The following is a 26,693-nucleotide window of genomic DNA, read 5'->3' on the forward strand; positions in this document are numbered from 1 at the left end:
AAACTAGTTTGATTTGTAAAATACAAATGTCAAAAGCTAAAAGTTTGTTTACAAATTCCAAGAAAAAATATAATAAATAAATAAAATAAATAAAAAGTCTTAAAAGGTGATAAATTTTATAAAATGTTATTAAAAATTAGAACTGAATATAATTTAAAATAAAATAATAAAAAAATACTAATATAGTTGAAAATAAATATAAATCATGAATCTTATTATTAATTATTATTAAAATGAAAACCGTAAAAAAGAGAGAAATTTGAAATGCTTAATAAGTAAAAATAATAAAATATTTCTAATAAAAATAATAATTGAATAAAATTAAAATAAATAAAAAAAATAAATAAATAAATAGAAACCAGTACTTATTTATTAAATACTATATAATATAAAAGACTGTCTAAAATGTATTATTTTTTTTAATTTCTTTACATATTTGGCTTTTTATATATTTAGTAAAATTTTAATTTAATCGTGAGTCATCAAATACTTTGCCTTATAAATTATCCAAATTATGAAATATCACACTCTAATATATTTTCTTTTTTTAATTTCAGGTAAATTATTATTCATAGACATATAACGACTACACACTAACTCAGCTCTGATGATACTCGAGTAAGTCAATAGATTGTGTACACCATGTTAAGTGTTCCATTGAGAGTGACGCCCACAAAAGCGTATATATCACAGACATACATTGCAATCAGCTGGCTGGCAAGCTCTGTATATGTATGTATACATATATAGAGCTAAGCCTATAAATCAATAAACAATGCTGGCGACAAAGGCAACTAAAGCACTGAAAGACGTAGACTCAGAGTCAGAGTCAGCATCATACTGCTAGCAGCTCCCTTAAGTGGCTGGCTGCTCTCTTCTTTCATTATATTCGTATAAGTATGACCAAGATATATCACTGGGCTATTTGGCTGATTGTCATTGCATAAACGGCGTCTGGGCATTTTATTTAACTGCCTCGCCTGTCTCTACGCACGAGCTGCCCATAGTTGGTTCTGGCTCTAGTAGTTGTGCCTCTGCTTGGTACTGGAGTTTGCCGTCTAGTGCGGGGGAATTGATGTCGAGTGCCTAAGGAAGGCGCAACGTTTTAATTTAATAGGCGCACATGAGGCTCCGACACATAAAAACCAATTTCGCGTAAGTGATAAAAATGCAATGAGTATTCGTTCGTCTTCGTAATCATGATGATAGTGACGCTGCTGGTGCTGCTGCTGCTGCTGATGATGCTGATGATGATGACAATCATCAGCTGCTGACGCAGACGCTTAAGAATTAAATTTACGACGGCCCCAAAGTAGTTTTGACACATATGTATATCTAGAGCACATGGCAGGGCGGGCAAATAAAACTTCAACCGCAGACCAAAAACAACCAACTGTTTAGGCTGGCAGGCGGCTAGGCATGGCATACCCTAGAAACTAGAGAAGAGGCTGTGCTAGATGTGTAACAATGTTTTTGTAAATGTAAACTGGAGCTGCTTACAAAATGTTTGTTGTGTATAATCTATAAAAATCGTAACCTGATCAGAAAACAAAATGTATATATATATTCTGGCATAATATTGGGCTACGAAAGTTTGGTAGACTTCTTCTGCTGTAAGATTATTTGGTGTTTTCTTTATTCAAGTATGATTCTTTTATTAGTTGCTATACATAAATAAGGAAAACTAATTGTACTCTGGAAAAACTTTATTAAATTTAAATCTCTCTGAACATAAATTATGGGAATATTTACGCAATATATTGAATTCTTAGAAATTATTCATTGAACATTAAAATCCATTTCTGCATAAATTATAGTTGTTAAGTAATTACAGGGTATTCTCTAGCTCATCACCCTAGCTACTACTGTATTTTCTGGCTTGCCCTATTAATTGTTTAATTTGTATGCGAGCAAAAATAAACATTGCATAATGTCATTAAACGGGAAGCGCTTAATGTCTTTGCAATCAGACAAACTGCCAAGCACGAACATCCCCCAAAAGCGCCACACACACACACATATACAAAGTCACACCATATAAATGCAACTTTCAATCATCATCAATTTCACATCAAAGTGTCGCCCACAGCAGGAGCTGCAGACGCCACCAAATGCCAATCTCCCCTCTCTCTCTCTCTCTCTGAAGAGATCATATCGATGATATGCGCTGCCTGAAGTCTTCGACATGACATTTTTCCTAGTCGGCTTCTTTGTTGTTGTCACCATGGTTGTTGTTGTTGTTGTTGTTGTTGTTGTTGTATTTGCTGTTATCGTGTGAGAGTGTTGTGTCTGCGTGCATGCACTTTTCAAGTTCAGTTTCAGTTCAAGTTGCCAGCTGCCAGTTGCTAGTTGCTCGTCGCCCATTGCAAATCAATCACTCAATCAGTCAGTCAGTCAGCCAGTTCGTCTCTGTCTATGGCCTATACAAGATATTCGCATTGTTAAACGGCCGGCGAGTTCACTGCAAGACACAGACCCAGACGTCGTATTTCCTGTGCAAAATGCTAGACGCAGTTGCCAGTTTTATGGCCCTTCAATTGATTCTTGATAGTTCAATACTTAGCCAGGAAATCACGCCTGCCAAGTACTTAAGACTTTCCCATCAACTTGCTATAGCTTTAACATTTATTGTATTCATAAATGTAATTGTCAATGTCTGGGCTTCAATGGCTTGCTTTTACATATGCATGTGCGCTATGTTAAACATGTGTTTTATATGGTTATAAATCAAGCACATTTCTTGACTATTTTTTTAAGCTTTTAGTATGGTAAGGATATAATTTCTTTACCAATATGCGCAGCTTATAATGTGGTTTATTAAATTAGTAGAGTTTCAAAATTCTTCGACTTGTTTTTAGGCCTTATCTCTGCTTTATATGTGTTATATATCGTTATATACTCAATTCATATCTAATATATGCTTGATGAATGCCTGATATGACTCGATATATAAGCGATACATATGTGATAGCTTCCCGATAAATACCTGATAGTTGTCTAGAATATACAAGATACATTGCCGATACGTACACTCAATTTTTTACGATATATACCTTATATATAACCGAAAATAACTGATTCATACCCTGTGGATATTCGATAAATGCCCGTTAAATACTTTGTTCAAACTCGATGCCCGTCAATGTATTCAAAATATGTATCCAACTCATAGCCGATACTACCCGTTCCCGTACCCGTTTCAACGGTTTCATATCCGCTTTGCATAATTTTGCCTTCTTTTAAAGTATTTTAAGTCAACTATCAACACAATGGACACTTTCCCCTCTTTGCTTCATTGTAGCAAATACTTTTTACTCGATTATTCACTTCCGCCCATTCAAATATTACCCAATTCAACGTCTATTTCCAAAATTGTTGCCTCAGGCATCGCAACTGTCAACAATTTACATCTGACACGCCCAAAACAACTCTAATTACCCAGTTGACAGAGGCAGTTGACAATGCTCGTTTCCCGCCCCCACCTTCTCCAATTCTAAAACGAAACCCCAATGGCACTTCGATAAGGTCTTAATTCTAGGCGAGAACTGTTAACCGTTATCAGAGCTGTAATCGATGCAAATTCTGATTTTGATTTTACATAAAATTGACACATTTGTCGATCTGTCGAACTGTCGCAATAAATTCCATTTGATGGCCTCGGGCCTCGGTTTGGGCTCTGGATTTGCCTTTGCCATCTGACGTTTCAATTGCCTGCGGCCTAGTGTGTTTCGGGGGGCGGAGTAGGAGAGGCGTGGCCTGTCGCTGTGCCGCTTGGCATAATTGAAATTGACATATTTCATTGTCGGCAAAAGGCAACGAAAATTGCCAAAGTAAATTTTTCCAATTTTCATCAGATTTAAGTGAGGGCAGCAGAAGCAGCAGCAGCAGCTGTGTGGACAAAAGCTGCGCATTGATTTGCTTTGATTTTCATTCATTCATCGCCCGCTGTCATCGCTCGGCTTTATTTACCGTTTTGCTTTGTTGTGTGAAGCGCTGCAGGGGGCCGGCGAGGCGTGGCAGCTTATGCTTGTAGCTTTGTCTGTTTTTGGGCCCGTCTCGTCGGCTGGGCTAAGCGATTTCCCCCTTCGCTACTTTTTCTTTTCTTTTTTTTGGGCATTCAATCGAAGCGTTGAGCCTTGTCGTGGATTTTTGGCAGCTTTAACAGGATTAGACGGCATGGAGCAGTCAGCACTCCTGTTGATGAAGCTGTAGATGATTATCAACATGATTTTGCTTGAATTTACTTTAAAACTTTATAGGCTCGAAGGCTGCAAGTGACTATAGATATATGTATATAGAAATTCTAAAGAAAATCCAAACGACAACAATGTGCGTTGGGTCTTCTTGCCAAAACAAAAGGTGGTAAACGGGCTTCTTTATGTTTGCCGTAGTAAAAGGAAAGTGCTGTGAAAGATAAATTTGAAGATGCGCTTTAGTAAAGCTCTGACAATTAAAACTCTAAAAATCTATTGAATTTGCAGAGATTAATTGAGATGCTTAAAAAGATTAAAGCAACAATCGGAATGTTAAATTTTATGAAGCAAATTGATCAATATTAAAAATAATTATATTTAAATTTAATTAAATAAATAAAAATTTAATTATCATAAATAATTAAAAATTAATTAATTAAAAAATAAAAAACATTTATGAAATTATATATTTAAATAATTAATAATTATAAAATAAAATACAACATTACAAAGGAAAAATAAGTAATAAATAATTAAATTAAATTAATACAAAAAATAAAAATATTAAAAAATAAATGAATGTTCATAAATTTCAAAAAGAACAAAAAAAAAAAAAAAAAAAAAAAAAAAAAAATAGAAAAATACAAAGGAAGCAAATGAAGTAATAAATGATGAAATTGATAAAGAGTAAATTCTTTCGTTGCTACAAAAATGTATATAGTCCTTTTGAAGCTAGCACAATTTTTCGCTGTATTTGATATTTAAATTTTATTGGAAATTCACCAGAACGGTATTTATGTAAGTGGAAACTTGTAAAAAATTGAAATCCTTGTGCACTTGACGGCCTTCGCTTTGTCTTCTCTCCGCCATTCCGGCAATTTGGCATAAATTATAATACCGAAACAATGGAAATTTGTAGATATATATGTATATATATATATATATATATATATATTCGGGACGAGTGTACTCGGCTGGACAGGTATTTGGGTCAGCAGCAGCAGCGGCAGCACCAGCTATGGGGTAGCAACATGCAAAACAGAAGTGGCACAAATTTAAGCCAAGAACACTGTTGCATACCATTGGGCGTATTGCCTTGTTGTTGTTGCAGCTTCATTAAAATTACAATAAAAGTGCTTTGCACTTGGGCGTGGCGCATCCCGTTAATATTAATGAGACTACAACAGCAACAACAAGAGCTGTAGAGGTAACAGTAAAAGCAGCAGCAGCATCAGCCACGACTTGCCACAAAAAGTACGCATAACTAATTGAGTTTTGTTTTATTTGCAGGCTAATTTGGCTGACCAAGTTTCGCATTGTCTTTTAGCCTTTGCCGGCTCTAGTCAAATTTCATTGTTTTCTTGCTTTTGGTAATATCCCAACTTGGCCTGGTTTGCTTTAAGTTGGCCTTTCGCTCGGTTGGCTATTACAAGAGTTGTTAAGAAATTATGCTTTGTTTTTGTTTGTTGCTGAAGTTTGGCCTATGTTGCTGTAGTTGCTGCAAGTATCTGAGCCAGTTGCATTAAGTTTAATGCAGTGAATATTGGAGGGGGATTAAGATGCACGAGACATGAGTGTTTATTCATTTACTATATATTTTCTTTAGATGTTTCAATGTACAATATTGATTAAAATCTTTTTTCTTTTATTGAAGTCTTGATGCATTTTTCAAATACTCTTCAATCTATAGGCAATAAAGTTTGATTATAAATATATATTTTTTTCATTAATATTTTGTTTGACTGCTCTTCAGTCTAGAAAAACTAGAACTTATAAGCTTATTCAGTCTAAGAGCTTGGTAGAGCAATCATTCATTTTATTTGCATATCTTTTGGATATTTTTGTTTTGATTGATCACTCTAAAAAGTAGCACGCAGCTAGTCTGTAAATATTTTATAAGTACTAAATAAATAATAGAAAATAATTAATTGTCTTATTCGAGACTATAAGATTTGTAAAATAAAAATAAAATAATAAACAATAGTTCCTCAAATATTTATAATAAATAAATATATAAGTGATATAATTTATATCAGATAAATAATGTTTTATTATTATTTAATTTTTAATTCTTTTAAAACTTATATCACATAATGCATATTTTTAATCAATAATTCTTCCATTTAATTATCAATTCGATCCACTAATTTCATATATTTAATATAGAATTTTAATTAAATGTCTGTCTGTTAATTTATTCGCCTCTTCCAAAATATATATTTTCTTAAACACAAACATATGAAAGAGTTGTCGGTTTTGTAGGCACCCAAGGCACTTCCTTTGCAACATGTTTACATACAAACCCTTTTTCCCTTCTTACATGCTCCATATCTGGTTTGGCTCTCACATTCATGTTTTTGTCATGTTAGGCATTTCAAATATGAATTACTATCCCATGGCCAATTAAGAGCTGCTTAGGCGCAGACCGAAACAACAAATTAAAGAGCGCGGCATGCAAGTGGCATTTGGTGTATGCTGAGGTCCAATGGCTTCCCCCTTTCCCCAACGAGCTGCTAACTTCAAATCTTCAAAGCCACAAAACTTTTTGGCCACTTTGCCCTTTTGCCTTTTGGCCTTTGGCCCTTTGGCTTTTGGGGTTGGCGTCTCGCACTCTGCGCGAACAAATCAAAGCTGGCAAATAAAATTCGAAAAATATTTGGCCGTCACAAGTTTCCAAGGGCCGCAGCAAAACAAAAGTTTTGTACGGATCGCATTCCGTTAGCGCGCCTTTAGGTATGCCATAAACTGTTAAACAAAACAAGATTTTCCGCGTTTCGGTGTATTCTTATCGCACGCCTATTTACTATGCAAAGTTTGCCTAAGTTTGCGTTGTATAAATTTCTCAATTGCCGCGCATGCAAACCACTCGTTGGGGTGGTTGAGAGAGTGGGTCCAAGAGTGGGCGGGGCTGGAGGGTTTTTTTGGCCGCTAATCAAATGCGACATTTATCAAATTGGCACGCAACATGGCGAATAAACATGCAAGCTGCATGCGGCAACGATGTGGGCGTGGCGCAGAGCCACAACGTGTCGCTTGTTGCATGCATGCCAAATTAGCGCGCTATAGTGTATAGAAATTTGCTGAAAAAAAATTTATATATATATATATGGAAAATATATATATTTATATTGCTGTATATTTTTGGCAGAGTTCATCATGCTACATTTTGGCCCAAGCCAATTCTGACAGTTGTGGCCAAATGGATTTGCGTCTAGACTCCATGCACCCGTCTCGTCTCTCAGACCAGCGCAGCTGTGGCCAATGCTGGAAAAGTCTTAGCCTTGGCAAGTGCCTTAGACTGAGATTTGGTTGCAGTCTGCACGGCTTTGCTCAGCTCGGCATTGCGCGTCGAACATGGTCTGCATTTGTAATAAGCTGCCAGCTGGGGCAGAGTCTGAGGCTCTGTGCTCTCGCCCTGAGACAATCCGGCGAATAAGTCGCAGCTTTGTGACTTCAATTGAAGTTGAGAGCTTGATATTGGCTTTTGTTAGCACGAAACAAGTTGAATCTGAAAACAGAAAATATTTTCAAAATATTGATTTAATTTTTTTTTTTTTTTTTAATATTCTACATATTAAATTTTACCAAATACGTTTTACATGTATAAATGCAGATGAATTTAAGCCTTTCCTTTTATTTTTATTTTTTTTTTTTTTTTAAAGCAATTTCAAATGTCCATCACTTTTTTACGTTTTTAAACCCATTTTTTAACAATGCTAAAAAATATAAAAAACATTTATCTGGCCATATCGATTATTATTTGTTTGCAATTTTGTTTGTTTTATTTAAGTCGGAACTGTTTCATCATCCACGTTTGTCATTTTTTTTTTAGCTTTAAAACTGCATACAAAAAATGGTTATTAATAATTTATATTTTAATTACAGGCTATGTGTGTGACAAGTTTTTTGTTGCACATTTTATAGAGAAAACTGTACTACAAATGTTTTTCACTTGGGCAATTAAAATCATTTTCGGTGGCAGACCATTTTAAATTTATAAATTTATAAATTTTTACTTGTAATGGAAAAATCAAAACATTTCAGGAGCATTAAGTCAAGTTAGTTAATTATGCGAGCCAATAGGTTTCCGCAGAGATTAATCAAGATATACATTTTAAATGGATTTTGAAGTATATTAAATGCTGATAAGTTGGTCAATTAAAAAAAAAAAAAAAAAAAAAAATTATGAACTTGAAGCGAAGTATATTTGAGTTGAAAAAGTTAGAAATCTTAAAAATAAAATGTTTGCTGTAATTTAAAAAGGGATTTGGAGCGAAGAAGCAATACTTTTACCTGCTGTAACTTTTTTATATTGCAGAGGCAAGAAATAAATATTTCATAAACATATTTCCTGAATCATGTTACTTTACATGTTTCATAAACCAAACATCTAATATCTTCTACCTCATACACAAAGTCATATTGTGTATTTACCGCATTATAAATAACATACAACTACGGGCTAATTGTAGTCTAAAGCTCGTCATATTATCAAAACAATATAAATGTTCATTGCCATAGTTGACCCACCTAGGCCACAAAATTGGTTGTCATTATTCAATTGAGTATTTCATTTGGGGCCAGACAAATGTTTCAACGGCTATTTGGGGGCGACACATTAACCGTTATTTCGTTAGTTCGATAATCAATAGGCATCAATGTGCCAATGAACTCGTTATCAACACTAATGGAGCCTTTTGCCATGCCACATGCAAGCGGCGTGCACGCAAGCATTCGAAAATAAAGTAAAAACCGGTAGCAACATTTCAGTTAACAGCCGAACAGGCATGCATGCCCTGCCACGCCCCGCCGCCTCCTCTCGGCGGCAGCTAATCCGCCCAGCGTGGGGCGCTTCCACAATATGATTATAATAATGTTATGCATATTTTGGTTTTCTGAAAATATATTTATGCATATACATATACAAATATATATTTTGGGTCACGCACGTAACGCCAACAACAACGAGCAGGAACAAATCAAGCATCAACCGGAAAACGGAATTGATTATCGACACTATATTTTGCCCCATCCCTATCTTTCGCTCTCTCCCTTTCTCACTCTTTATATATATTTCAGGAGCCATTGCCGTCCGCAGGTTTGTCGGCTGCGTTTTATCTATTCGCGTGCCGCGTTGCCGTTTGCCTGTTTGGAATCCCAAATACAAATTACGAAATTAAATGACTTCATTTTGTGCCTTGATACCCTATGCATATTTCATATTTTTCAAAAATATTAGAAAATGCAATTTAATGGAATTGGAAAATAAGTTGGAGCTTGAAAAGTGGTTTTAAATGAAAGGAATAAAAAAAAAAATAATAATAAAAAATAATAATAATAATAATAATAAAATAAAAAATAAAAATAAAAAATAAATAAATAAATAATAATAATAATTAAAATACAAAGGTGATTCAATTTAATTTTAATTATAAACGAAAATCAAAGTCGTGATTATTCATACTTAAAGCAGTTGTTAAAGTCTTTGCTCTCTTTAAAATGTATGTATATACAAGTTATATATTTTCAAATATATAATGAAAAATTTCATATTTTAATATTAGGTAAAATAAATAAAATTGTTATTGGTATATTCAAATATATTTTAACATAATATAGCTCTGTTCCTGTTTACAGTGTATCCCACACTCGATTGCAGCTTTCCATTTAAAATGTCCGTGACGTGTTTTAGGAAATCCACGTAACGAGGTCAAAGGTTATTTAATTGAGTGTAGAGGAATGTGGCGCGATTAGCGTGTATTTGCGATAATTGCTGTGGCATGTTTATGTGTGCTGCTCGGAGAGGCGAGATAATGCTAGAGTAGCCTCTGAAACAAATGCTATAAATCTGCGTTGGCTTTGCCTTGGCCTAGCCAAGCAACCAGTTTCTATGAAAATTTTAACAAGTCAACTAAGCCTGAAAGAAATTCAAAAAATTTAAAAACCAATTTACAGATTCGAGGCTCTCGAAATGCCTAACGAAAAGCAGTAAGTCCATCGAGTAGACATATTATGTAATTATGATATCAATTTCAATTGCTCAAAGGTCAAAGGTCAAGAGCACAGTTCTACAATTTAGCTCCGCTGCTGGCAGCCCAGAAACCAAACGCAAAATGTTGCTATACAGGCAGCTGCTGCAGCGTGAGATCGTTAGGGATATGAGGCCTCGACAAGTCGTTAGATATCGCCATCCGAGCCGACAGCAGCAAGTATTCGAATCGTAAACACAATGAATTTGTAAACTCTGTAGTTATGTCTCGATAGACTGGATTGACAAATATTCGGCAGATTCTCGACTTCCATTCTCAGTTTTTGAATTTCGTCACTTTATTGGTTCATAATAAAATTTTTCACCTACAAAATTAAATATTAATATTTGCCTTTGAATTACCATTCTGTGTGCACTATAATTGTGCATCTGGAAAAATAAATTCGTCTGATTGTTTTTAGGTCATGTAAATTTGATTTTTAACATTTAACAATAAAAATGCAATAAAATTCGCTTTTGTGAGCAAAAAAATTCAGCATTAAATTACAATATATATACATTTATATTATTACACAATATAAAGCAATTATAAAGCTTATTACAGTGGAAAAGAAAATGTATAAAAAAATATTAAAAGAAAATAAATATTAATTGTTTCAGGTATACGAAAATTAATTTATATTAATTTCATGGAAAATTTATTTGAGCTGCTAAAGCGTTAGACAAATGTGTTTTTCGCCCCTACCTGGCGGATCGTGTTTTTTTTTTTTTTTTTTCATATTTCATGTTTTAAAGTGGTTAGCATTCATAGGGACAGATAGATTTTGCACAAAAACCAATATACTCATTTCACCTTCACGAATGAGTATAAACAAAAAAATGTATATATATTTTCAAAACAAATTTTGATGCGTAATCAATAAAGTATATTATTGCATATGACTTCATATCATATATAAAATTATAAAATTATTATTATTTTTTTTTTGATAAAAAATATGAAATTTATCAAAATATGTATAAAATTCCATGCAGTGCTGCTGCCAGCTAAAAAAGTTTCACGAAAATTCCCATAAATGTAGTTTTTGTCAAAATTTATGCGAATCTGTTTTGTTGTGTGTGTGTGTGTGGCACGGCAGGCAACTACTACTGCTTGTCGGGCGCTGCAGCAGTATGGTCAACTGGCAAGCGCTTTTGTTGCAATTTTTGCGGTTTTAACAGTTTATTATAAAGTGCCAGTTAGCCAGCCAAACAAAAACAAAAACAAAAGCAAAACACAACAACAACAACTACAACTGCAACTGAAGTCAGGGCAATATTCGCTGCTATAAAAACAAACCCGAGGGGAGTTTCAGGCTTTCAAATTGTGCGCGGCCGATTTTAATTGCAGTCAAGCGCCAACTGTTACATTTCAAAGTCTGCAACTTTTATTTATTTATGCAAATTTTGTTTTTGCTTTTATGCACGAGGGGCCCGGTGGCTCGTAGCCCGTGGGCTGGGGGCGTGGTACAACAATATTTGCTGCTAAATTGGCAAAAGTGGCGCAAACTTTTGACCAGCTTTAGAGCCCAGAGATAGATAGAGAGAGAGAGAGAGAGAGAGAGGCGCAAAAATTTTTTTGATGGCCGCCACAAATAAATTGAAATTGTTGCGACAATTTCTGCGCTGCGTTTATATACATATATATTTATTTTTTATTTTTGACAAATGCTGTGTGGAAAATGTTTAGAACGAAAATACGTTCTATTATTTCGAATAGCTGCGCTCCAGCTGGCTAATTGGACGACAAATGGCGCGTTCTACGAGCTGCGACACGTGCCAATATTGTCGAGCCAATTCCCCAAGCTGCCGTTGTGGATCTAAAAACTTTTTCATACTTCTTTTTGCCGTTCTCTGTTGTTGGCCAACTTTGGCCATTTTGTGGCTCGGCAATTGCACATACTGGGACATATTATGGCGGCAACAAAAGTTGCTTGCCACGCCCTAGAAAGGAGAGAGCAGAGACGTGATAGCACGTACATTGCGCATCCGACATGTGTTACATGCCACTAATACCAACGCAGATCCCAATATATATATACACATATATGATTTAGTAACATTTAGTCTTGTCTTTATTTAGTAGAAGTAGGTTGAGCTAATGCTTAACGTTTGATTGAAAAAGTGTGGTAATTGTGATTGGGGATGGGCTCGAAAGGCGTGAAGACGGCTTTTTCAATTATGGAACGTGGACTGCCCTTGTGCTGCAGCCACAAGCGCCTGTCAAATTTAAGAGGAATTTATGAATGGGATTAAACTAGTATATATAGTGGCAGTGCTCACATCTCGGATAGCATGTCTTGTGGTCCTTCCATAATTCCCTTAACGGTGCCTTCCTGGGTATTCATGCACCAGCCATTCAGTCCAAGCTGCTTGGCCTTGATTTGTGTGTGCTTCACAGCCAGAAGAGATTGCTTTCAGTATCAACCTAAATATCTTATTTAAGGCCCACTTACCTTACGAAAATATACACCTAAGAAAATATACGAGTACATTAATATATGTTTTTAAAATAATTTTCTCTTAACCTAAAATAATATACTTACCCTGCACACGCCCATAGATCTCAAACATCGAGCTATAAATCCTTTTCTCACCGTCCATTTTATGGCTAATTGATTCAGTCGGCAATTTTGATATTATTTCCTTCGATTGTTTAATTTTGGTATTCATTATTTCAACAAATTACAGAAATTCAAAAAATTCAAAAAGTAAAAAAAAACTCTATAGATTTAAATGCGTAAAAAATGCTTCACTTCAGTAAAATTTGGTTCGATTCTCTCAGCGAATCTTACAGGAATGAATAAATGCTAGACGAATCGTTGCTGCCTTAAATTTAATAAACAATTTCGTGACAGTTTTTTCTTGACGTGCTATAATGGGGCTTTTAGTTTTTGAAAACTTAATAAAATATTAATAAATAGTTGAATATTTTTTCCAATTTATTTTATTTTTAACAGAATTTTATTTTTTTTTTTGTAAATATTATACTGTAAAAAGTTGATATTTAATACATATTAAAACTGAATATTTTATATTGATTTTATTTATTTATATAGGCATTTATAGAAATAATTCAGTATCCATACATATGAAATTATTGATGTAAAAAATACTTGAAATATTTTTAAAATATTATAATAAATATACTTAGCTGCTTATTAACCTTGTGTAAATTTAAGATAAATGAAATTCAACTTGTCCATTAATTTAATTGAATATAAATTATTGAAAAAGTTTTGCGAGTGCTGAAATTTCAGCTAAGTTTTATACATTTCGTGCAACTTTTACATTTACAACTACTTCCACAAGCCACTGCCATGCCACGCCTCCCATTTGAATTCCTTCCATTCAATCCCATAGAGTTCATAATCTGCCAACTGTGCTGTCAATTTTCAATTCCTGCTTGCAGCTAATATCCTTGAGCGACTTCTCGGCTGGCGGGGGCAAACTTGATGTTTCATCCGCATAACAACAATCCAAACACAATTGAATGCCGCATTAAAAATACATAATATTTCATCTGACTGTTTGGTGAGTGCAATTTGCTCATCAGATCATCAGATTTCCGCACTTGTAAGAGTTCAAGCAAGCAGTTCCACAGATGCTCCCTCTCTCTCTCTCTCGCTCTCTACATCTCTTTTTAGCTCTGTCTCATTTTGTTGTCAGCTCAAGCTATTTGGAGCTGCTTCACTTTTAGCGCTTCCGGTTCGTTAAATTTAACGGGCATAGCTCTGCTGGCCACAGGAGAGAGAGAAAGAGAGAAATAAAAAAAAATGTTAAAGGATATATGTAAGAGTCAGTGAAGGTAGCGCAGCGAAGGCCGGGGCCACTTGCAACTTGGACGCTTCAGTGGAAACTTCAATAAAACGTTTGACGCTGCAGGCAAACTGACATTTTCCATTAAGTGCAGACAGCTCGCAATTTTTGGGAAAACCGGACTGGGACGGGGACTGGGATAGTATCTCTGGCTAGGAGAGCCAAACATTTTGGCCAAGTTTTATGATAGCAAATGATGTTCGCAGGCCTTGCACTGTTGATTATGGTGTATGCGCTCAGCTCTTAAGAGCTGTATATTATAGATATGGAGCACCAGCTCAGGCAGCTGCTGTTTATAGCCAGTTCTTAGGCACACACACACACACACACACACACACATACAGATATAGAGCTAGCTTGCATATTAATTTAAGCTAAAGTCCAAGTTGCAGCGACTGCTTGTTTTTCGGCCAAGTTTTTTGACCAAAACATCAAAGTGTCATCAACAGGCGGGCACTCGCCGGGGCTGCACTTCCGCACTTGACAAGGCAGCCGCAACAAGAAGCCAGCCTGGCCCGGACAACGACAAGCACTGTCATTGTGACTCCTCTCTGCTGGCTCTGTCTGTCTGTCTCTCTGTGTGTGTGTGTCCTTATCATTTACGACAAATTCGCCGACAACTTTACTACAATAATATTTATTTTGAAAATATGCTCGAGCGCGTCTCCTTTTGCTATCTTCGCACACTTTGAAGTGTTGCCAATGTGCAAAAGTAATCAAAATATTTTGTCAGCTTCAGCTGCAGTTTAGCACTGCCAACCGAGACGTTTCGCCTGCTCAGTCTCCGTTTCTGTGTGCTCGCTTTAAAGGCGCTTTTCCACCATTTACCCACGAAAATTGAGTTGAAAGTGGCTCAACTCAAGCGCTCGCTACTTAAACGATGCCAACAACTTTAAGCACAGCTCTGCTCGCAGGCATTTCGAATATTAGACTTTGCACTTACTGCTAGCGATGCCCCTCACACCACTTCTCTCTCTCTCTCTCTCTCTCTCTCTCTCTCTCTCTCTCTCACTCTGTACAGTGGGTGGATTTTATGGTTTCTGTGGCACAAGTGCTTCACTGGCGAGCATGTGATACGCATATATTTTATGTATATTGTAAATGTGTATTTAAGTAGCATATTGGCCGCAGGTGATGTAAAAGCTAATTAAGCTCAGAGCTCCATTCAAATATTATATCCTACATACTAAATAATATACATTTTCTCAAAAATATTTTACACTGATTTCCCATTTTTAATGGGTATAAAAAAGGGATTTCTCTATAAGTGGAATTAATTTAGCAAACTTTTTCTAAATAGATTAGAGCCATCTTTTCATTCTTCCTTAATTTAAAAATCACATATATATTAATTTTAAATATTTATGAAACTAAAATGAAATTTAAAAAAATATATATAAAAATAAATAAAATAAAATATATCAATCGTTATTTTTATATTTTTATTATACTGTAGTCTATTTATAAACTATTCAGATCTTAAAACGAAAATATATATATTTTTAAATTTTGTAACAGTTGTTGTCTAGCAAAGGTCAAATATTCTTCTGTTAACAAACACGCTAACAGCTGTTATACCACTTAACATTTTCACTATTTGCATAAACTTCAAAGTTTTTCGCTTACCAATGTAACTATGATGTACAAAAAGCCAAAACACTTTGTGTTAAGCACAGTTGAGAACTTTTCTTTTTTTCTTTGCCACTTCTTTTTGCACACAAATATGCTAATTAGTGCCATGGTGCCCTTCGCGCTAACCGAAATTGACATTTATGCAATTTGATTTTGTGCCGCACAGCAAATTAAATTTGCTCACTTTGCTGGCCACCCGAAAAAGTATGCTCTGTTTTTGTGCCCGCAGCCAAAGCAGACTGAAAGATGTCTGTTATACTTAAGCGTGAGTGTGTGTGCGTGCGTGTGTATGTGACGTTTTCAAACAATTTCACGTTGAAATTTGTTACAAATTGCGGCTACAGTGAAACATTTGCATAAAATTTCCATATGCGTTTTTGTTATCCTGCCTGTTAGCGCGGCGCGGGTCGACCAGGCTAGAATGGGATGGAATGGAACGGAGTGGAATGGAACGGATGCTCATTTCGCTTTTACTATTTGCCGCCTGACTGACAAATTTCACGTGTCGCTCTCGAAAATTTATGAGCTCTTGAAATTATTTGCACTTTTTCAAGTCTCGCGCGCGTCGCATAAAATTTGTATTTTAAGTTCGTTTTTTTTTGTTTGGCGAGCTGGGGATTTGTCCGAGGTGTTAACATGTCCAACTTGCCCACCATTTGCATTTGGGGCTGGACCAACCCTCGAAATAAGGCGAGTTAATTTATTTGCGTCCCATCGAAAAACGCCAAGCGCCAGCCGCCTCTCAACCAATTTTCATTAAAGCACATAAATTGTTGTTTATGGCGCCCCCAAACCCCCAATGGCCAGAGAGATACCTGGGGACCGGCAGCAAATCCAGACGCCGCACTCCAGACGGAGCACACCGAGACAGAGCGGGACTCTGGGCGGGCTGCCCAATGTTTTTGTCCAGAAGTCGACTTCATTTCATATTCATGGGCACGCAATTTGAAACTCCTTTTTTGCTCCTTTCAGCCGGGAGCTGCCTCGTTTTGTATCCGTTAATAAAGTTTGCCAATTATCTTTGCTGCCTGTTGCTGTGCTTTTTGCAGTGACTGTGTGTGTGTGTGTATGTGTGTGGGTTTGGGCCGATAAGTGTGTTTTAGACAAGGCATCTTTGTCCTACGTTGTAATTGCGGTTAGACTACTCAGAATGGGAGCTAAATGGAATTTAAGAGTAAGACTTTAAGTTTTAAATTAGATTTGTTGCTTCTGTTGCCATTGTGGAGCAGAGAATTTTCCATGTAAATTCATATAAACAAACGCTGCCCCCATTACCCATACAACTGCTGTGCCCCAAAATACAAAACTTTACAGCTTAAGGTAGAAGTATTCCATCTGCTGATTGTCGCTGGCTTCCCACACTCTGCAAAGTTTTTGGATCATCAATAGCCGAGCTGAAAAGCTGTCTACAACTAGGAGTAAAGACAGCACATGGCCATCATATCGAGTCACATCCGCCATCAATTTCATAGAGTGCAAAGCGTGTGTGTGCGTGTGTGGGTGGGGAAGGAAAGTGAAAAAGTTGCCACATAAAACCTGCCTCAATATAATTGCATTACACGTGGCTGTCACAAGTGAAAATCCGCACGCAGAACAAAATATGAGTCAAAAAGAAGAACAAGAAAAAAGCAGGAGGCGGCAGTAGCAACAGCAACAGCAACAGCAACAGCAACAGCAGCTGTCTAATGCGACGAATACTCAGCTACCACAGCCATCACACACAGCAGTCCACCCAACCACCCAAGCACCTAGCAGCCGCGCTGTAAACCACAAGCTAAGCTCTTTCTCGGCTAACCTGACTCAAATGTGAAAATGACTTGGCAGGCGACTTTTCATATTTGCAACGAGTTTTGCTCAGCTGCTGGAGTAGCTGCTCACATCTCTTGTCTCTCTCTTGTCTCTCGTCTTTTGCAGGCGTGAAGCGTGATCCCTGTCGCTGACAGTGGGCCCAGAGCAAATCCTTTTTCTTAACCTTTTGCCAAGCGCGGGCATACTTCAAGTGTGCTTGAGCCACCCACATTTGCCCCCGCTCTCTGGGTCTGACGCCTTCCTTTGGGTTCCTTTGGGCTCACACCTCGCATCAGCCTTGATGTGGTCTACGAGTATGCAACACACAAATCACCCGGGCGTCGACGACGTCTGGAATTTATGCTACCTCTTAGCAGCTATGTGTATATACATACCTATATATGTATGTGTATGATTTGGCCAGGCCAGCAAATGCCTTGGCGAGACCCTAAGCTGACACTGATGTACGCCATTTTCTGTGTATGGCCGTTTTCTATATAAATATATATATGTGTATATATATATTTCTCATTCAACCAGACCTAAAAACATGGCTAGCCCATTAGCTCTTTTTTTCATCTTTCTTCATATTTTTTTTTCCGTTTTTTCGTCACGAAGTGTGTAAATATTTTTCGAAATTATTTTACGCTCGAATGGAATGAATCGGTTCGACAACCGGCAGCCGGAAATCACTTTTGACATTTTCGATCTATTGATTTTTTATGGCTCAGCAATTTTTCGGGTTAGATAATGACTCGACAAAGCGGATGCATTAAAGCTTAAAGATTGTAAAAGAAATATGTTGGTAAATGTAATATAAAGCTTAAAATTACTTAGAGTAAGGTTAAGCGACCAAGCGTAAAATGTATTAAATCATCTGAATTTATGGCATTTTTTGAAAATCTTAATTTAATAATTTTCGAGGCACTTAAAAATTTTTTTAAATCGTTTATTTGCTACATATATTTGCCACTAAAAAAAAAAAAAAAAAAACCATTTTTACATTTCAAATATGATATGTATATTATTTTTTATTAAAATTTCTTTTGCTTGTAAAGATATTCTTTTATTTTCTTATGATTTTTATTAATTCAATTTTTATGGTAAAAACAAGCATTTAACTTGTTTTAATAACAAAATAATATTATTTAACAAATTTAATATTCGTTTTATTTTCCTCAACTTAGTTGAATTAATTTTTATTGCAATGTTTTTATGACAGAAACCCTAAGACTATGTTTGGCTTAGTAGAAAAAAGCTAATAAAGTACATTTTTAAATATATATATTTTTTTTCACTGTTTATATTTTTCTGTGTTACTTTTAGTGAACAAGCATCCGTTTATTAAATTTGTGAAATTTTCTTTTATTTAAATATTCCTATTTATTTATTTATTTAATTATATTTTTTCAAATATATGAGAATGTCTTTAATTGAGTTCCAGTGGACTTTCCTATATATTTATTGATTTATTTAGTTGTTTATTACATTTCAATTATATTTACATTTGAACAACTTTTGTGACTAGCTGCAATTTGTGTAAATTCAATTTAGATTCCATACTCTTTGTACTATGTAGTCACATGGCAAGGGCAGGTTATTAGCTATCTTAATTCAATCTCCAGCTACGTTGTGGTCTTCTAATGCATTGCTCTCGTTAAAAGTTTGCTGCTGCAATCATTTCGCAACTACTTAGTATAACTTCTAGTCAAACAACTTGCAGTTGGGGCTCTGCTCTATCAATCGCACTTACTTTGAGATGTATTTTGATCGAAACAACAAAGTCTACACTTGCTTTTGCCAGTTGCACAATGCCATGTACAATGAGCATTGTAACATTTGTGCGAGCAACTGGAGGCAGATAGTGCTAGAGTACTACTACACCTGGCAATAAACAGTAAACTGATTGTAACCGAACATGCCAAACAGAGTTGCCTCTCTCTCTCTCCCTCTTTCCCTCTTGTTCTCTCTCTCGCACCGAGCTGGTCGGCAACTACAAAGGCGACGACTGTTTGCCAAGTTGTAATAAAGTTTTTGGTAAACAAGTTTTGGGGCCCATGCACAGCGACTCAAAATGGAAACACAATACAAATGCTCAGCTACGAGCAACAGCGTTTGCCCAGACCCAAACTTATCTTAAATTCTAATGCAATTGCTGGCCAACAGCAAAAGGATTTCTATACTAATGTTTCAACATTTTTCTCGCTTTTCCATTGCAGGTATGTACCGGCCGCCATTTTGTTTCTGCCGCTGGCTGCGTGTGTGTGTGTGTGTGTAAGTGGCAAACAAATGCATTATATACTATGCTTAGGTTTAACTCTCATGCATTTACTACATATAAGATAATAAAGTAGTCGTCGGAATCGTTTGCGAGAACAGCTCGCCTCCGCTTGGCTTAGCCAGGCGAACGAGCAATTCTGTAGCATGCTTTTTGGCGTGCGGTACGTGCCGCTTATCAAATGCATCAGACTTCAGGCACAGCACGGCAAACACAATAACACATACTCATTGAGAGAGAGAGAGAGAGAGAGAGAGAGAGGGAGAGAGCGAGCGAAGCACACAAAAACCAAATAACAAACAGTCCACACAAGAAAAACGAACAATACAGCATTTCACTTTGCCTTTGATTCCCTTTCTTCTATATACTCTAACTGCTGAGAGTATTGCTTTTATAGAGACTTGTTTGTCAGCAATGAGTAAGATTTGTAGCGACATTCTTGACATTTATATAAAAGAGAGACATCAATTTAAGTTTTTATATGCTGCTGCCTTTGGGTACAGTTCTCTACAATTCAATATCCATTTGTTTATTCTTAACACTGAAAGAAATTTTACGTTTTTTACTTTTTAAAACAAAATATTCCTTTCATTCTTTTCATTCATTGACGTAATATTATTTTTATTTAAGGCACAAATTCTGAGAAGAATCTAAAGGCAATTAATTTTAATTAAAAATTTATTATAAAAATATAAATCAGACTTAGGTCCAACTATTTCCCTATTAGTATAAAAGACAGTAGAGTATTTAAGCTTTTAGCAGCTCTGATTTGTGTATTTTATGTATGTAACTATATTTTTTTCTGAATTCTTTATACATTTGTATTGTGTTGATTTCTGCGCACTGCATCAGTTTTGTTGCTTTTGTTGTTGCTGTTGCTCGTGTTACTATTGTTGCTCATGTGAGCGTTGATGCTGGCGCTCCTGCAATTGTTGTCTGTTTGTTTATTTAATGTTGTTCACTTATCCTGCAAATGCAGCAGCAGCTGAGCCCGATACGTGCTGGCATAGCAACTGCAAATTCACATAGTCCGGCATCCGTTGGCCAAATATGTGCGTTAGCCAGCATTTGATATGGCTCATTCATTAGTTAGCTTGACGCCTCTAATCAATTGAGCTCAAGGCAAAGATTTCGCATTTCCATTCCATGCTTACATTAGTTTATGCTCTCTGATATTTGCAGCAGCAATTATCGAAAATTATGTACATAATTATGGGGCTAGGGCTACGGAGCTGCTGCTGCTGCTGCTCCTCCTGCTGCAGCATACTTGCTAATGCAATTATTCTGCATAATTATGCGTTTATTACACAAATGAATTCAAATACGGCAGCAGTTGAAGGGAATGCTCACCGAATAGATAGATAGCTGCTGCTCACTTGCTCATCCATTGAGCTCATTTCGACCCCCAAAGGCGGTTGGTGATTGCCAACGTTTGTGCCGATTCTATCTGTATGCTGTCTCCTGCTGCCTTCTGCTGTTGTTGCTGTTGCATGTGGCATTCTCTTGCTGTTTGCATTTTCGGGCAGCAACCGAACTGCATTACTGGTCGCATATTTCGGGCCAGCTGTGCATCGTCCGTTGCCCAATTGCATTTTAATCGCAATGCCTTTGACCAGACGCATTGCCGAGCACTTAATGAAGTCGCGGCTCAAGTGCAGCAGCATTCATGCCATTGCATGCCGCATGCTGCAAATGAACAAGCATTGAGCGAGAGATTAACACAAGTGTATTTAAGCTGTTTTTTTGGAAATTTGGAAAAGTATTCGACAATAGAGCATAGCTGCGAAAGAATGAGAGAGAGAGAAAGAGAGAGAGTATTGCTGATATTTGATGAATAAATTTATTTTGTAAGCCCACAGTTGATATTAGTTGAAGAATATTTTCTATACATTTTATATTTATTTCAAGTATTATTTAACATAGTTTTATAAATTAAGAATTTATGTAATAAATTATATAATAAATTTTTATAAAATTTATAAGCCCAGAAAATTATTTACTTGAAGAAAAATCTCTTATAAATTAGACATTTAAATATATAATAAATACATAAAAAAAAGTTCTCTATATATGCAAGTCTGCTATAAAATCAAATCTTAATTTGTTTTGAGCTTCCATTTCTCAATTAGTCTTATTCAAATTGAATTCGTTCAGTGCAAATCTTTGCTAATTGTTCATCATAATCTCAAATTGGATGATTTCCATGTCGCTGACTGCTAGCAGCTGGACAATTTGTCAAGAGCTAAGCTTTTCAGCATTCAATGATAAAGTTCAGTGTGAAAAACTGAAATTCTCTTCGCCCCTCGCTCCCTTTCCAAATGTGTCCAATGTCAAAGAGTTTATGGTCGCAGCTGGCGTCGCTGTGTTCGCGACGATTTATATTTGCCATTTCCTGCCACATGTAAGCCATCCGCAGAGGCACACTGAGAGAGAGAGAGAGAGAGATTGAGAGAGAGAGAGAGAGATACAGCCAGAGCAACTAGCAGCAACAACAAGCACCAACATCGATGTGCAAACATTAGCCCCAAACTACATAAGTGAAGGTCCCGCCCGAGACAAATTTCCCGAGTTGTTTTATTTTTGTTCCCATTCCTTAGGTCTCTCTTGATTTGTTGCTGATGTGTTCTTTCACTAAATTCACTTAAACTCGTGTTATTTCCGCATGTTTCACACCAAGCACCTCTCTCTTGATACAATATGTATGTATGTATGTATGTATGTATGTATGTATGTATATGTATCTCTAGTATCTGTAGCAGACTTTGCCACACAAATCTTCGATTCGTGTCGACTCGTAGCAATTTCTTTTGCAACAACATTTTCTTTGCTTACGTTTTAGCCAATTTGCACTTCATGAATAACATGGCGCGAGGGGGGATCGAACCGTGGCTGGCCCATTAGACAATTTGCACACATGCCATTTGGCCAAATCGAAGCCAGCTCATCGCATGTGAGATGTCCCTACACTATTTGTTGTTGTTCAATTCTTCGATTTTTTGTTCGGTTTTTTGCTTTTTTCTTTTCTTTAGTTTTTGGCACGCTAATTCGCAGAGTGCACAGATTGATGCAGTTTCTCCAGGCATTTCGCCTGCTATTCTAAACATCCGTTTCAACTTTCCTTTCATGTGAGCTTCACACCGTATTTTTCTAGCATTTTCCTCATTTGAATTTAATTTCGTGCTAGCTGCTCGCATTTATGCCAACATTTACGGCTACAATTGCAGGGCAGTAGAGGAAATATATATGTACATATATATATGTATGTATGTGGCACATGTGAGGAAGGTGTTGCCAGTGTGCTTCGAGTGATGCATTTTTGATGAGCTCCAACGAAACGTGCACATCCAAAAACTTGGTTAAACAATTTTTTGGCTTTTATTTGAGTCTGCCAGTTGAGATACGTGTGCTTAAACAACTTTTATGGCGCTTATTTAACTTTCAGCTAACGTATTAAACTTATGCTTGAATGTGGAGAGAAGCTGCTCAAATTAAACATTTTGCTAAGTTAAATGGAATGTACATATATATTTTTATAATATATTAATTGCAGTGAATTAATTGGAAAAAAATAAATTGAAGATGGCATGTCAAATTATTATTTAAGTAATTAATTATTATTATTGTAACATGCTCAAAACATTTAGTTTGTTTTGGGAGCTGAAAGGAAACTGATTTGTAATTTCTATTATTTTTATCTTAGTTATTAGTTAGTTAAATTAATATAAATTTAAATATTTGGTATACAGCTCTGAGAGTATAGGAAGAAAGGAAACTGCATTTTTATTCAAAGTATAATCAGCAAATTTTAGTTATTCCAGCATTCAGCAATTTATTATTTGCAATATTTCAATCTTAGCAAAAACTTAAGCAGCTGGCATTAATATTTGCCCAATCAAAGGATTCTCAACACATTCAATTAAGGCTGAAGTTAAATTTACTCTGCTAAAATGTCGAAGATTGCCTTTCCTTGATTAAGCTAACCACAGAGGCTGTCATTATTGTTATATTCACACGTTAACTGCGAGCTGGATTTAATTGCCTCTTGATTCATTTAATTGCTCGAAACATTTTCAATAACTTTTGTTGTTGGCACATTAGGCACAGACTCTGCTCAGAGCTCCAACAGAGCGGAGTTCGGTCTTGTCTCAGCTCCATTCACTCCATTTTGTCTGTGCACATAATCTGCAGACGGTTCAGAAATCATAATGCACTCAGTGTGTTCAGATTCCAATCAAACTACACTTCAGCAGAGCTGAGGAGCAGTTTGCGATTTAGGGGGGAAGTTGAGAGGAAGACGTTGACTACAAAAACCTCAGAGACGACGGGTTGCTGAATGCAAACGCAGTCGACGCATTTGTTGGCCCTGACTTGGATGCTGTTATAGTTTCTGTTGTAACGTTGGCAGCGTCATAGTTCATGGACCATAAAATGAGGTTATAGAGGAGGCTTGGAGGCTTGGGGGCTGCTGCTGCTGCTATTGCTGTTGCTGCTGCTGCCTCTGGGTTTGCCTCTTTGCTGTGTAACATGTTTCTTTTCGACTTTCCAGTGATTTATGAAGTGCAATTTTAATGACATTTCCCGACAAGAGTATCGACACAATAGCCTGCAACACTTTGTACTTGGGTGTGGGTGCCATCGATCGACTGTTGCAGCCACTGCCTCAGAGCGTGCCAACTTGCCAGTCATGCGTGCGTCTCCTAAGTGGCAGCCACACAGTCTGCAGCTGACGCTACTGAAGAGCTGGACACACCTAACAGCAGACAAAGCTGGCTGAGCTGGGCTCTTGTTACTTCAAGTCCCCATGCCCCATGTCCAACTGAATGCAACACTTTGCCTAAATAATCGCAGTCCATAAATTCGATTTTACCTATTGTGGGCATTTTATTTTCTCTCTTTTTTGGGTTCATACTCTGTAAAAGTGAAAAGTTTAATGGGTTGATTATAAGCAAAGTACAATTTGGTCTTCATTCTAAAGTAAATATAAAAATTGCTAAATATATGCAGCATCTAAATCGATTTTTCTTTTTGATTAATTCAAATAAATTATTTAATTTAAAATTGTGTAAGTTTCTCAATACCGATAAAAACAATTTAATTTATTTAATTTTTGTATCTTATAACATGATTTCTGTAGTTACTGCTCACATTCAGAAACAAATTTAAAAATAAAATACTTTTTAAACTACAAAATTGGAGTTTCCCCTCAAAATTTTTAAACAAAAATCTGTTCAACTCAGAAAGTATTTTACAGGGTATCTTCTAACCATCTGCCACCATCTATATATATTACCTCAACTTTTTACTTTTTACTTTAGATAAGCGAATTGCAGTTCCAGTTGGTGGATTTTGTGGGTCAGCATGAATCAGTTGCATGATTGCGCAATCATTAGAGAAACTGCACAATCATGAGCAGCACATTCATCTAGAGAAACGTTTTTCTTTTTTTTTTTTTTTTTTAGGTTTTTATGTATTTGGCATTGTTTTGCAGCAGCTTTGGTTTATTTTAAGATAAAAAAGTCGGTAAATAAATAACCGAATATATAGTTTTGCAACAGTATTTTTTTTGCTGGTGTTGGCCCTTTCCTCAAGCTCCTCCTGCACTCAATTCCCATTTCCATTTCAATTGGCTTTTGAGTGGAATAATATGCAAATATCAACGAGCACTGTGAGAGGAAGAGAGTGAGAGAGCGAGAGAGAGAGAGAGAGACGAGCGATGAGAAACGCATCGATGTGCAGCAGTAAATTGCAGTTTGCCAAAAACATTTTGCCATTTGTTTGGCATGACACCATCCTTGGATTCCCTCAGCTCCACTCCCATACACGGAGCCCTTTGGCAGCTGTGCAAGATTTATGAGTAGAAGCTGCAGCAATTTTAATGTGTGTGGAAATGAGAACTCTATTGATATATCGATATGTACATATTATTGACAGTAGCAATTGCAATATGTTGTTCACTTACTGTTCAGCTATACGGCTCCATTATGCAATTGAGTTGGCATCGGCATAGCCATCATCGAAACTGTCCGCCTCTCAGACAAAGACAGTCTGTTGGAAAATGTGAATATAAACTGCAATTCGAGGCATTTTCTATTGTAAAATGCTGGAAATGACAGATAGTGGTGTATCAGATTCTTTGCGTGCTGGAAACTCAACTGATAAAAAAAATATTGCAAAAGAAAAGAGAAATGAGTTAGCCAAAAGTTTGAGAGAACTAAATTTAAGTTGAATATGGAAAGCACTTAAAGTACTTTTATAATTTTTATTATATTTCATTTTATGCCAATATTCTCGATAAAAGATTGATCAAGGTCTGTTATGTTAAATTAATTTTTTAAATAATTAAAAAAAAATTTAGAAACATTTCCTATATTTATTTATTTATATACATATATTAAATAATATTATTTGTGTATTATTTGAGTTTACGACTTTATTAATGTATATTTATTTATACATTTATTTAGTCATTCATGTCTCTCATTTCTCTCCATAATTTAATCTATAAATAATCATAGCTTAACTGTTATCTAAAAGCTTCTTAAAGTGTTCGCAACTTGTGCGCGCTTTAAATTAATTTCAATCTAAAAATTTCGAAATTAAACCGAGAGAGCAATAAATAACAATTCGATGTTCTTATCACATAATACAGAAGCCCATAGATGGCAAAAGACTTGGCCATAAATCAAGTGGCAAGCGCCTTGCAGCCAATGCCCCCACCTATACAAAGATGCCCTTCTCCACAGTTGCTGCTGTTGATATGGGTAGAGTGTGTGTCTGTGTGTGTGTGAAATCTAACAATGGCGTCGCGTGAATAATTAAAATGAATTGCGTAAAGTTTTTCCTTAAACAGACGAAAGCATTTTACATTATTGCTTTTTAAAGTCAGCATGCCACAACAGCAGAGAGAAAGAGAGAAAGGAGAGAGAGAAAGAGAGAGGGAGGGAGGGAGCGAGGG

The 26,693-nt window shown here is 36.1% G+C and overlaps 3 protein-coding genes across 4 annotated transcripts in view; 2 read left to right on the top strand and 1 right to left on the bottom strand.

Moving 5' to 3' along the window:
• Trim9 (E3 ubiquitin-protein ligase Trim9) overlaps positions 1 to 26,693 on the top strand; it is a 117,255-nt gene that overhangs the window by 42,630 nt on the left and 47,932 nt on the right. The gene's annotated exons all lie outside the window — the stretch shown is intronic.
• On the top strand, positions 10,023 to 10,560 carry LOC108611831 (uncharacterized). Its single transcript, XM_018004642.2, has 2 exons — positions 10,023 to 10,181; positions 10,240 to 10,560. The coding sequence occupies exons 1-2, from the start codon at positions 10,165 to 10,167 to the stop codon at positions 10,415 to 10,417; spliced, it is 195 nt and encodes a 64-aa protein (XP_017860131.1). The 5' UTR covers positions 10,023 to 10,164; the 3' UTR covers positions 10,418 to 10,560.
• Positions 12,274 to 13,046, bottom strand: LOC108611830 (acylphosphatase-2). Its single transcript, XM_018004641.2, has 4 exons — positions 12,768 to 13,046; positions 12,678 to 12,694; positions 12,505 to 12,614; positions 12,274 to 12,441 (listed from the first exon to the last, which is right to left on the bottom strand). Exons 1-4 carry the CDS (start codon positions 12,892 to 12,894, stop codon positions 12,327 to 12,329), a joined length of 369 nt encoding a protein of 122 aa, XP_017860130.1. The 5' UTR covers positions 12,895 to 13,046; the 3' UTR covers positions 12,274 to 12,326.

The sequence above is a fragment of the Drosophila arizonae genome, chromosome 3 (genome assembly GCF_054131065.1).
Source record: "Drosophila arizonae isolate 15081-1271.41 chromosome 3, UAZ_ARI_1.0, whole genome shotgun sequence".
Taxonomy (NCBI): Eukaryota; Metazoa; Arthropoda; class Insecta; order Diptera; family Drosophilidae; genus Drosophila; species Drosophila arizonae.